Source organism: Amphibalanus amphitrite, unplaced genomic scaffold, assembly GCF_019059575.1.
Source record: "Amphibalanus amphitrite isolate SeventyFive unplaced genomic scaffold, NRLGWU_Aamphi_draft 000953F_arrow, whole genome shotgun sequence".
NCBI lineage: Eukaryota > Metazoa > Arthropoda > Thecostraca > Balanomorpha > Balanidae > Amphibalanus > Amphibalanus amphitrite.
This window is the reverse complement of record NW_024882447.1, coordinates 18,567-31,504: the sequence shown is the minus strand read 5'-3', so window position 1 is coordinate 31,504 and position 12,938 is coordinate 18,567. Positions and strand designations below refer to the sequence as shown.

Sequence of the window (12,938 nt, the reverse complement as noted above, 5' to 3'; positions counted from 1 at the left end):
AAGTGGAGAGTCTCACAATATTCATGGCTGGTGAACCCCTCGTATTGTTTCTACGGAATGCCAAATATATAGTGTTGCTCTTGAAGCATGTTGATTAACTCCGGTTATCAGAAGCTTCGCGAAGCTTCTGAAGAAAGCGTCTGTGGGTCCGTTACCATCCTCTGGGGGGGTTTACACTAAAGGAAAGAGTAAACATCACCATGTGACTAAGGGTAAGCCAGAAGGATATACTCTATGTAAGAGGGTAAATCACAGAGTAGATGGCATGCTACTCTTTAGAGGACGGTCACGTTAAAAAGTTTCCCTTCCACAGCGTGTTACTTCGAAAATGTTACCTTCTAGACGACAGTAAATCAAAGAGTTTACCATACAGAAGATGGTAAAAAACGTATGTGTGTCACGTTACCCCTCCCTGACGAGTTAACTCTCCATGAGAGAGTAAAATTTACCATCTGGAAGGTGCTAAAAACGTCTGTGTGTCAAGCTACCATCCTCTGGGGGGTAAACTCTGGGGAAGAGTAAGCATTACCATTTGACTGAGGGTAAGCCAAAAGGGTATACTGTCTGCAAGAGGGTAAATCACAGAGTAGATGGCATGCTACTCTTTAGAGGAGGGTCAGTTAAAGAGTTACCCTTCCGCGGCGTGTAACTTCGAAAATGTCACCCTCTAGACGAAAGTAAATCAAAAGAGTTTACCATACAGAAGATGGTAAAAAACGTCTGTGTGTCACGTTAGCCCTCACTGACGAGTTTACTCTTCATGAAAGAGTAAAATTGACCATCTGGAGGGTGGTAAAAAACGTCTGTGTGTCAAGCATACCATGCTATGGCGGGTTTACCCTTCATGAAATGGAAAAAAGTTTTCAGTGAACAAAGCGTTCAGCGATGCACACGCGGTAAATAAACATTACAATACAACTTGAATGCAACTTAAATATGAACACTTAAAATGAATACTTGAATATAAATAATAATAAAGCTCCCTCGAATTGGATAAGGCACAGCGCACAACATTTGAAGTGAACGGCAGCGTTCCTGGATTGTCGCCCGTCTACGTGGGATAATTAAACTGCATCACTACAGTGCATGGTTTTTTCTAAGTCGCCAACGAAATGCATCACAACAAAATGTATGTACCTACTTACAACACTCTGCCACGTGGCCGTGCACGGGGTTCTATTAGCCAGATCAAACAAGCACCACTCAACAGCACGCAATGCTCTATCACATCGGTACTTACAATAAAATGTCCGCAGAGGCTCTATAGGCGATGAACAGCACACAAGCACAATCACCAACGGCCACGTGGCGCCGCACCGACACTGCTCACACCCTCCCTCGGAGACCAACGACGGAAAACTGACAGATGCGCGCGCGGCCTTCAACCTTCAAACGGCCGATCTCGTTTTTGATTGGCTGATTGATATTCTTTCAAATATTATCTTCACGAGGGTAAACAAGATCCACGCATGAAACGACCACCTGCACACGAGGCACGATACCCAGGAGGAAAGAGTTTTCGTCATGTCTAGGATTGCGAGAGTGATGTTGATACTTACATGGTAATAACACTCTTTGCTGGCGAATAACTTCAATTGAACCACGTACCGTTACCATGCACATAATGGTAGCAGCGAGGTACCCTTTCAATATACTCTTATCTTGCGGGTTTGGTGAAAATGAATCCTCCAGGAGGTGGTAAAAAAGTTTTGAGTGCAGTGCAGTTTAGAAATGACTTCAGAGGCAACCCCATGAGTGCTCATATATGTGACTTCGGAGGCTGAAAGTTCGTCCTTTTTCAAATAAAAAGACGTCTTTTTTGTTTAGCTAAATAACGCCACCGCAATTAATTACAAGCAACAATCCTACCAGCTCCTCGTCGTCTCAATGTAACTCTTGCATGAGTGGGACCGCTGAACCATCCTTCGTATAGTCCGTTGTACCGCCTACCGTACCATCCATTCTACGGTCCGTGCTTCTGTCCGTGCTGCAGCAATCTCACGCCCCCACGGTCCCGGGCTGCGCCACGGGCGTGGTCACGCGGCGCCAACGTCGTAGGCCGAGTGGCGCAGTTCGTGTCCCAGACCCTACGTCGTGACCGTCTGCGGCACTTCAGTCCCGGGACACGGCGACCGGACATGGACGGAGGAGCTGGGGAGGGGAGGGGGACCGAGAGAGGGGCGTGCCTTACATAAGTGGATCTGTGACGCCGTGAAATTGAAAACAGAAGAGGGACGATGTCACTTTGCATCAGTTAGTATTTAATTTACCGATTCGTGTATTTCGAAGCTATTGGTTTACACATTCCACCATTAACGATTTTTTACCTATTTCTTAGCTTATCAATATTGCAGCTCAAATCAAACCCAATAAATATACCTTCTTTGGGTTTAACAGCTATTAACTTTTGGTAGCATGCTTTTGTTGAGTTTTGATGAAGCCTGCGATAAGCAATTCCCAGCCATAAAGTACTTCGTTCGTCTTCGTATTCTCTCAACCACCATTTCTCTATCGTTATAGCAGTGCCATTGCACGATCATTCTATGCCCTGCCCGGCGACTGCTCCTTTTCTTATCCCTTCCATAATCCCGCCATAAACACCCACAATATCCGGCGGAGCTCATCTCGCCCACTCCCCTCCCCCGTCCCCCACCGCCGCCCCCACCGCCGCCCATCGGTCTCGATGCGGGCTCGACGGGTCGACGATGACGCCTGGGACCCACGTCGGTCGGCTGTGTTTTCGGCCGATTACAGCTATATTACATGGCTGGGCCAGCCCGATATCGCGGGCCGCTCGAACCCAGCCAACATTGACCCGCCGGGCGTGACAAGAGTGCAGTGGCGCGGGAACCGGGGGGGCTAGGGGGGGCTGAGCCCCCCCAGCTTTTCGGCTGGGGGGCTCATAATGTATTTGAGCCCCCCCCCCCCCAGCTGGAGGAATCGAAATCGAAAATCTACCAACATAATTTCATAGATTCATACATTGGCGTGGGAACCGGGGGACCGGGGAGGGGGCAGTGGGGGAAGCTTGCCCCCACAACTCTGCGGCCGTGGGGGCGGTGCCCCACAACGTTTCATGAGGCCAGGAACCGTTGGGCAGCTTGTCCTCCCCAAATTAGGGGTTGTGGGTCACAAAAGAAGAAAGCATGCAAGTGAAAAATCCACCTACCTATTTCACTGGCTCGGCAACTCATTTGGCAGATTAAAACCTTTACTCCAGGTTGCCAAAACGGTAGTTTCTTCACTCAGCTGAGACGGAATACCTCACTTTTTGAAAATATTTTCGTTTTTTTGTTGTTGTTGAAAAAGCCAAGGTCTGAAAAATAAGAAGCCTAAAACCGGTGAGAAAACTAGATTTGGGGGTACCCTAGGTTGATTTCTATTATGGTTCAGCCCCCCCAGTCTGGAAGAAGTTCCCGCGCCACTGCAAGAGTGACGCAGAAACGTCTGCCCTCCGGCGGCGGCGTAGGAGCTTCTGCGACGAACTATGGAGCGGCGTATGAAACGAGTTGGGCTCAAGATCAAGGTCATTTATGCATGCCTGACCTTGCAATGTTTCATGTTTGGCATGGTTATGAATTTAGGCATCTGGCAGTGGCATACATGTATTTAGTGCGCTTTCTGAACGACGTTATGAGCTTTGCGAGTTTCGTGGCAAGTATAATCAAAGCAGTTGTTCTTAACATAATAATCTAACACTGTTGTAAGTAGACTTGCTTTACTCTGCTTCGGTTCTGTCCAATTTACATATACATTTAGCCATCTCATGGAGCTGAGGAAGCGGGAGGGGAAGGGGAGAATCGATCCGGACCGAACCAACCCCCGACCGACCACGGGCGGCCGAGGGTGGACCCCTGGTGGACCCCTGGGGCCGTTGGGTCTTTGGCCCTCGGCCCCTGACCGCTGATGCCGCCGCCGCCGCCATCACGGCTCCTGGTGTGCGGTAGATAGACCGGACCCCTTCGCCGTCGCGCGGCCGTTCGCGTCAAGATGGATCACGACCGATCACCGGCATACCTACTGTGCTCGCTAATACAAAATCCGAGCTGGCCGCGGCGCCGGGCCGACGGCGCCATGCGTTCTCGGCGCCTCCTCCGCCGGCCGCCCCCGCCCCCGCCCCCGCCCTCGTCGGCGGCGGCGGGGACAACACATTGCCGAGACATCTCCGAAACCGACGACTTGGGGAGGGGCGAGCGCCGGTGCCACGGTTCTCCTGCGAGCAGATCGCTACCCCTCCAAGTATGCGCTAATAAGGCACCGGAGAGAGACAGAGCGCATAGTTGGAGCAGCGCGCGATAATACAGGGGGCCCGCGGCCGCCCCCACCCCTCCCCGCGCCCCGCTCCCCGCCGCCCCCATTACGACCCCCACCGGTGTTTTAGGCGAGCAGCGGCGTCCGGAGCGGAGGGGTGGCGGCAGCCCCAGCAGCGCCCTGCCGGCCGCCGCAGCCACCCTCCCCTGCGCCGGCGCGTTGCAGGCTTGCAAGCTGCATTGATTGACCCACTGAGAGGGAAGGGAACCATGCCCTAGGGCGGTGCCCCTGTGGCTTTGTTCGGCGCGCGCAGCCCTCCCAGGGTCGCGGGCGGGGAGCTGCGACCGACGGCTGGGTGGGGAGGGTGACCGGGCTGGGGAGGGGCTGCAATATGATGCCAAGAGACGCGCCCGGCGGAAGCAGGTGCCTTTTTGTCATGAGGGCGGGCATGCGCTGGCACGGCCGCCGAAATGGTTACGAGGTGCGTGCTGACACGCAAAGGATTTCTTGCGCGGGGTCTGTTTCCCGGTCCCGTTATCGGCGAGGAAACGACACAAAGGCGGTATGCTGTTTTGCTCGCTAAATTATTGCGATGTTGACACACTGCGATAATATGATAAGATATATCCATTTCTGAGTCCCTTGAAATAGGACCCTCTTCCTTTCTGTTGGAATTGCCACTCCAATTCTGACCCTCGCAGTGCACGGCCTTTCTCAGTCTCCCCTTTCTTCAAACATCCTGTCCTCATTGGCATTTACCCATCAGGCCTTTCCAAACGCCCTGCTATCGGTAGGGTCTCCGTATCTCTTTCTCTCGCCCTGGGAACGGCTCTCCCTTTCCTCCTTATCTGCCGGTCCGTCTCGCTATCTGCCCCGCTGTCCAGTGGTCTGTTGACATCGGTGATGCTCCCTGCCGACTGCGTGTGCGTCCCACGCTTCGACGGTCTCCACGCACCGCTGACCCCCCCTCCCCCCTCCCCCTCCCGGTGCGTGGGACCTGCTCTCGGACGGATGCTAACCACCGCCTGGCAACAAGAGCCGCGCGTAGGGGACAGGTGCCGCGGTGGAGACGGGTGGGGGGGGGGGGCGGATCACAAGACACCGACAGTGTCCAATGGCTACACCGGACATCTATCCACACAACAGCCGGTCGGTTCTTTAACTCAGCTCTCAACCCTGAGACCATTTCCGTCACTGGAGCTGCAGCTCAGCCACCGTAGCTTTGCGATATGAGCTGCCGCGGCCATCAGAGCTTCACGAGCTGAGCTTCATCAACCGCGCGGCCACACCCGATATATCTGACACCGGAGAGGGCCCGAGCCTACCTGAGCCTGCCTTGCCTGTCTCGCAGGTTCCGCCGGTTGTACGGTACGTCGGTAGTACACCGTCTGTCGTCTGTTATGTCGGCGTAAACAGACACATCCGGTCTCTACGCGACCAGCCGGAATACGCGCCGGTCGCGGCGGGGCGCGGCGGGGCTCTCGCGGGTGGGCGGTGGGCGGCAGTCTGGGCCGCGGACGCCGCGGCGGGTTGGTCGGATACCTTCAATGGGGTTTAATGAGGCGGGTGCGTCACGGTTGGACTTAACCGCCGTCGGCAGGGTCACGTGGTAGTACTACCTGTCCGTAGTACGCGCTCGGTTGTACAACTGCGTGTGTGTGTGTGAGAGAGGGGCGGGGGCGGCGGCGGTCGCTCTCGCCGTACGAGTGGGGCGCGGCCGTCTGTCTATGACGTCACCACCCGTCTGGACGGCGGCCAGTATCGATCGGCGGGCTGGCGCCCCGTGTCATGGCCGCACCACCCATCCCGGCGCGACTCTAGACCGGCCCGGTCACCGCGAGGGGGTCAGGAGGGGGGGGGGGGGGGGGAGGCGGTGACAGGAGCCAGCCCAGCCCCCACCGGTCAATGGCGAAATAGGCTACTACTGCCGCCGGCAGTTACGTAAGATGCCGTTTTTTGTCGCCGGGCGCCCGGGCCGTACTCACGAGCCCGTACGCACGCTCTCTGAGGCCGGTCGCCAAGGCCTCGTCAGTCGGTCGTTGCCGGGCGCTCTGCCCCGCCTCTCAGTCATTATCTCCCATTCGTCGAAGCCCTTATCCGGCGCCCCAGGCGCGTGAAACACTTGATTTAGCTCCAGTGATATATTTTACTCCACATAACTATGCCGTTCGGGCTGCTGCTACTACTCTACAACCGAGAAAGCAACTATCCGCACACAATATAAAACTAAGTACTACTCTCCTGTCTTTTACATGTAGCACACGGTCGATCCAGGGAGCGAAAGGAACATGTTCAATTTGGCACACAAAACAATTTAGCGCGGCGGCGATTCGGAGCTTGTTTACAATTCCGGGTGCATCTTGAGCGCCCTCCCCAGGAACCAGGCTCTGTGTTTAATATAATTACTCTATGCTTTGTACTAGCGCCCGTTCCTGGGGACGGCGCCGAGAAGAAGCACCGGGCGGCGTCAAAATGCGAGGCAAATGGTCCCATGTCGCCGGGCGGGGCGCGCGGGCCGCTCCGGCGCGGCGGCCGGGCGGCCCGCGCGCCGGCCTCGGGCGACGGCCAGAACACGCGCGGGGCGGCGCCGAAACGGGACAGGTCGGGCTGGCCTGCCGAACACACATCTCACCCGCACACGCACACACACAATGTCTGTACAGGCGCGGACCCGGCCGGCCAACACGGCCGGCCGCCCCGCACACTAACAAACCACACACAAAATATATCGATAAAAAACTACCGGGCTCTTAACTGTAAATACACTCACGGCATACACATTGTGCGCGCGACCACAACACGGGCGGCCGGCCGTCGCAGCTACCTCAGGGGCGCACGCGCGCGCGGCCGGCCAATGCCCACCTTCCACGAACAAACGATTCAAAGCGTCGCCGGAGCGACCACAAATTTTACGCTCACCAGCACCGAAATCATGACCAAGCTGTATATACAGGGTGGCAGCCGGGGCGGTCAGTGCGCCGCCGGGCGAATTTCGACGGGGGCCAGGAAATTTGTTGCTAATGACTATGTGTACCTGAGAGGCCGGCTGTGTCCACATTACTCACTGTGCGGTCCAAGTCTGCCGCGCCGGTTACAGCCTACAGAAGCGTGCAATCCTAGCACACACGTCGTTCACTTCATTTCTCTCCGCCTCCGCTCTTCCAACGCTGCAATCTGGCGAGACTACAATTCGAAGAACAGTCTGCGCCTTGAGCAACAAAAGGGGGCCGAAAAGACTCGAAAAGCAAGGCTTTGTCACCAACGTAACTACCTTCACCAGCAAACAACAGAAAACACACTTCCAAGCTCTCTTAAACTAAACAAGCTTCTCGTTAAAAGCAAACTAACCATCCAACCGTTCAAGTGTCTCATGGGTGATGCGCGAACAGGCGAACAATGACAGGAGATGAGCTGACTCCGACGCACAAACACTGTCCTCGCCCTCGCTCCTCTGCCGGGACCACCGCAATGTGAAATTGATTCGAGTCCAGGCCACGGCCGCGGGCGCACTGCCGGCTCAGTGGCAGACGTTGCGCTGCAGCAGCTCGAGTCGCCGCTGCAGCGTCGCCCGCTGCTCCTCCAGTCGTCGCTTCTGCTTGTTGAGCATCTCCTCTTTGCTGCGCAGCATCAGGCAGTACTTGGCCGCTTCGCGGAGCACGGTGATTTTGGGCGCCTTGTCGTTGCCGGCTGTGTCGGGTACCAGACGGCGCAGGCTGTTGAGCGCTCCGCGCAGCAGGTCGCGCCGCATCCGCTCCATATTGTTGTGGTTGTTGCGCCGCTCCGGCGGCGCCTGGTCGTCATCGGAGGGCATGCGACACCGGTCGGAGCGGTACTTCATGGCGCCAGTGGTGCGCTTTCGCGCCTTGAGCGGCCGGTGCAGCAGCCTCTCCTGCAGCGCCTGCGAGTCGACGGGCGCGCGCCGCCGCGCGTGGTGCCGGCCCGTGCGCGCGTCGCTGTTGTTGTCGTCCTCTGCGGGAGGCAGAAACGACTGTTAGTGGAGGGCGGAGGAGGCGGCATAAAATACACAAATACACGTCCCCCAGACACCCGGTCAGACGGCCAGCCGTGCCGCCGCACAGAATGTGAGCGTACGAGCCAGACGGCGGCGTAAAAAGCCGGGCCCCGCCCTCCCACGCGCACATCTTTTTGCTGGTGGCCGCGGCGATGTGACGGAGAGCGCCGAGCGCGCGTCGGCCGCCGAGCAAAAACGCTACCGCTCTCACGGCCGGCCGGTGCCCGGGCGAGCGGCGCACCTCCATTCAGCGGTGGTGGCCGCTGTTACCACGCGCGTGCCACCCACACACGACTGCCGGCCAGACAGACGCCCCGCCGTCGCCGCAGAGCGCTATTTTGGTCGCGAGCGGCGCGACGGCTCTCTGACGCGGCTGGCCGGCGGTTCTCTCTGCTCTCTCACGGCTGGCAGCGGTCTCGAGCAGACGCTCCGTGTCGACGACCCGACGGTCGGCCGGTCGGCCAGACGGGCGCGCCGCCGTCACCGGGCGGAAGCGGCGCACGCGCACGGCCGGCACGGCAGCGTGCATCGATTGTCGACGACCGCGTGCGAGCGGCTACTACGCGCCGCCACGAGAGATCCCGCGTGGCATCGATCTCCCGCACACGAGGGCTCGCCGTGTTTTGAACGGTGACGGCGGCCAGACGGCGGAAGCTAATGCGAGTCGGGCAAAAAATCCACATCGCCTTCCGGCGCCCACTCGAGTGAGTGCGGCCGGCGGGCGCCAAACAGCCGGCCTTGAACTTGGCCGCGCGCGCGAGCGCCGAATGGGCGGCACGGAAGCGCGACGGCAATTACCCACGATCTCGCGCCGGCCGTAGTACTACATCGTTTGTTTTTGTCGTGCCGTCGGCTACGGCACGGCCACGGCAAAAAGTCGGCGATACTACGGCGACAGAAAAAAATTGGCCCACCCCGGGGGCTGGTGTGTAAATAGCCGGCCATCGGCAGCCCACACCTTTTTCATAGACGGATGACTGGGCGCCGGGGGTAAGGGGCGGGCTCTGTCAGGGGAGGACACGCCGCGACAGCCGGCTCCCAGACCACTGATGGACCCGGAGCGTTCCCAGGACTGCGCTGACGGCCGCTGAGGAGCGCAGTGACTCGCCCAGTCACGCGGAACGCCGGCAAGGACAAACAGCGCGCCGGCGGCGGACGTGCCGGCGCACAGGCGGCCAGTATGCGGCGCCGAGGGCGCAGCCGCCACAGTCTGTAGCCGCTAATGAGCTCTCGCGCGTCAACAGGTCCATAAGCGGGCGATTTTCGCGCGCGCGCCGCGCAGAGGGGAGCCGCTCTGACGCGTCTCCGCGCGGTTCGACCCGCCCGGAACCGGCAACGGTGTTTAAACCGCCGCCGTCTCTGCCCGGCCGGCGCGGCGCCGTGCACGGTACGCCCTCGCTGCCGGACCGGTCTCCGTGCCGGCCGGCGGTCAGCATGTTCCCGCCAAAACTCGGCGCAGCCCCGGCGACCGGACGACCGCCATTGGTCGAGACGGCGGCCAAGGTCAAGCTCGGCCGGCCGGCCGGCGAGTACAGCCCGCGGCCACGGCTGCCGCCGAGCCGGCCGGCCGGGATTTACAGAGAACTGAGCGGGCGGCCGACTGGCGACCGGCCCGATCGGCACGCGCCCACCGCTCCCCAGTCCCCACCCATTGATATCACCCGCACAGGAGCGCGACGGGATAAATTATACCCGTTAAATGAGATAAACGATGCGAAACTCACCTGAACTGGACTCTGACGGTGACGGAGACGGTGTGAGGATGCCGATGCAGTTGGTGGCCGAGTAGCTGTGATCGCCCGAGTAACTGCTGTCACCACTCGGCGAAGGGAGCGCCGGTTTGGACTCGGGCCGCAGGGGCGCGCGCGCCACCTTCACACTGAACTGATTGCGCTTCAGCAGACTGCGACCACTGCTCACCGCCGCGGCCGGCTTTTCGGGCACGGGAGAGAGTCTCCGCTCGATACTCTCCTCCTTGGGCACGCGCTGGATGAGGTCATCACTGTCCGTGAAATGCGACTCCGAATCGGTCTGCGGAGTGTCGGGCCGGCCGAAGCCCACATCGCTCTCGACACTGAGCGCCGGCAGCGGCGAGGTGCCCAGATCGGACATGTCCAGACGGTGGGCACTGCTGCTGCTCCACATGCAGTCACTGATCACTTTGTCCGTGTGCTCGACAATCACTTTATCCTGGGGCGCGGCCTTCTCGGCCATGTTGAAGATCTGGTTAATGTTGACGCAGCGCATCTCGTCCTGCTCTGGCTCACCGAGCTGGTCCTCGACGTCGGACCACTCGAGCAGAGGCAGCTGCGTGTGACACGGGATCATGCCGAGGCTGCTCAGGTGGGTCTCGGTCGGGCCGCACACGTCGCAGCCGTCGCCCGGCTTTCCGGTGCACATGTCGCCGGCGCCGTCCAGAATCGGGTAGAACGGGTACGGGTCGATGGCCGACAGATCCTCCACCTTCACCACCGTGTTCAGGTCGTCCATGCAGAAATCTTCACGAATGCTCCAGTCACCCATGATGTCCGATGTTAAGTTCATTACTGAAAAGGAGAACAAGACGTCATGGACTGAACTGAAATACAATTGATGAAATGAAGGAGTAATTTTCGTTTATAAGCAAAATAGGTTAAGAAAAATATATAAGTATTATTGATGCTTATAAAAATTTGAAGAAGAATGGAAGACAACAGTGTTTAAAATTTTTGAAGTATTTCGCTTCAAGTCTTCTGTCACGTGGCAGAACAGCCATGTAGCTGTCCTTAATAATAGAAAAAAATGCGAGAAAAGATAAGTTATTGATATATTTAGAATCTGGGTACTAATAATTTTTCACACACAAAAAAAAAACACAAGTGTCAACAAAAATTTAAAAACAGCAAAAAACTATTTTTGGAGAAACAAACGACGCTGTGCTTACCTTCAAAACAGCATAACCAGAAGAAACCACCGAACAACACCAAACACCACCCAACAAACAGTATGGAGTAAAATCACAATCGTATCCGCGAGCCACCGGTCTGCTGGAGAGCGAGCGCGCGCACGTCCACCACGCAGGAGCTCGCGAACTCGAGTGACGCGTCCGCTCGGAAACCGACGCAGCACACCCGAGCGCGGGCGCTTCTGCTGGCTTTTTGGCGGGACCGTCAGGTGGCAGCACCGTACGGCGACTACTCGCGGCCGGCCGCTGTTGCTACGGGCGGCCCTTACTATGGAGTACTATGGACCGGCGAGCGGCGAACGACGCGACGGCGGGAGGCGGGGGGCGGGAGACTCACCTGGCCTTTCAAACCGAGGCCAAACAGCCGAGTAATTATATTTCGTAATGAGGGAAATATGTTCCACTGTAGTACCTCCGACGACAAGCGAACTGCTGCAACGTATCATGTGTTATGTTTCTGCGAATGCCTGCAGCGGTAGTGGATCGATAAAGACCAAGCTGGCAAAACGTTACGGCTGATCATGCAACTTGTCGCCGGAAGGCCCTGCCCGATAATACCACGTGCCAATCTTGCTGGACGTAAACAATGTTTATCACGCTGCAGGTAGGCCGCGATTATGAGCCGGTCGAGGCCAAGTTGAATGACCTCAAAAATTTAGGTCAATTTCAACATACGCACGATGGCATCCATGAACTCAGGATCACTATAATGTGCGCGAATACCACGCCCGCGCCCCACTTCGGATTAAAGAAATCAATGATGATAGGAATTCCGTAATATGAAAAATGAAAGGCGGCACTTGACGGTTTGTTCGATTCATTGATATCTAATGGCAGCGCATGAAATAATTGCATGGATAACAAATACTTCATTGTTCCTGGAGAGCGACTCGCTCGGTTTATGACTTGACGACTGGAAATCGATCAGCCACAAACATTTAATCTCCAATCACCATTTTTAGTTTAAATGCTATTTGCATGTTGGAAAAATAAAGGCGGCTGCAATGATATGCCTGCAGCCACAGATAACAGTAGTACAGATAACAGTAGATAACAAACAGTAGTACTACTGTTATCTGTGCTGCAGCAAATTATCGACGGCACGTTGGGGTCTCAGACTTTATGGCTTCCCATATGATACTTTGAGTGGTAATGGGCGCATTCTGTTCACCAGCGAGACAGCCATCAATGAAGACTGCATAAGACACCAACGAGTTGATACAGAGACTTTGTTGCTAGGACTTAGCTGAGCTACAAGTTTCAACGATACGGCCAACTACGATCGTGACGTACACGTACACATAACGTAATAATAGCAAAAAAAAAAACGTATAGATTGTGTGTACCTAGAGCTAGATGTGTTAAGTCAAAGTTAATACGCGGAAAAGCAGAACAATACCTAAATAAATCAAAATTATATGGTAATCATTTAAGAAGCGTTATATGCACACTTACTCACATTGGCAGCCAGAAAAAGTTGTCAGCATTTCTATATAGTAAAAGTGCTCTTGGTGGTCTTTGAGTTCGGAAACGATCTGTAAAGTAAAAAATGATCTCAGTTAGTTTCAGCTGAGCATTGCTAAATGCTAATTGTTTACCGCACTGTCATGAATGTCTGTCGGATCATTGAAAATACAAAAAAAAAAAACACTTCCTGCTCATTGGTATTTTGTCGATTTCACTCAGTTCGATTTACTTTTAAAACTTTTTTTTATAGCTATGCAATTGAAA

General features: G+C 56.1%; 1 protein-coding gene across 2 annotated transcripts; it reads right to left on the bottom strand.

Moving 5' to 3' along the window:
• Nucleotides 1-6,377: 6,377 nt before the first annotated feature.
• Nucleotides 6,378-11,386, bottom strand: LOC122368500 (myc proto-oncogene protein-like). 2 transcript variants are annotated; one of them, XM_043342492.1, is made up of 4 exons: nucleotides 11,187-11,386; nucleotides 9,988-10,809; nucleotides 6,812-8,220; nucleotides 6,378-6,767 (listed from the first exon to the last, which is right to left on the bottom strand). In XM_043342492.1, exons 2-3 carry the CDS (start codon nucleotides 10,805-10,807, stop codon nucleotides 7,769-7,771), a joined length of 1,272 nt encoding a protein of 423 aa, XP_043198427.1. In that variant the 5' UTR covers nucleotides 10,808-10,809; nucleotides 11,187-11,386; the 3' UTR covers nucleotides 6,378-6,767; nucleotides 6,812-7,768. The 2 variants fall into 2 exon arrangements, with proteins under 2 accessions (XP_043198427.1, XP_043198428.1); XM_043342493.1 differs by having other exon boundaries at nucleotides 6,378-6,765; nucleotides 6,817-8,220.
• Nucleotides 11,387-12,938: the final 1,552 nt, after the last annotated feature.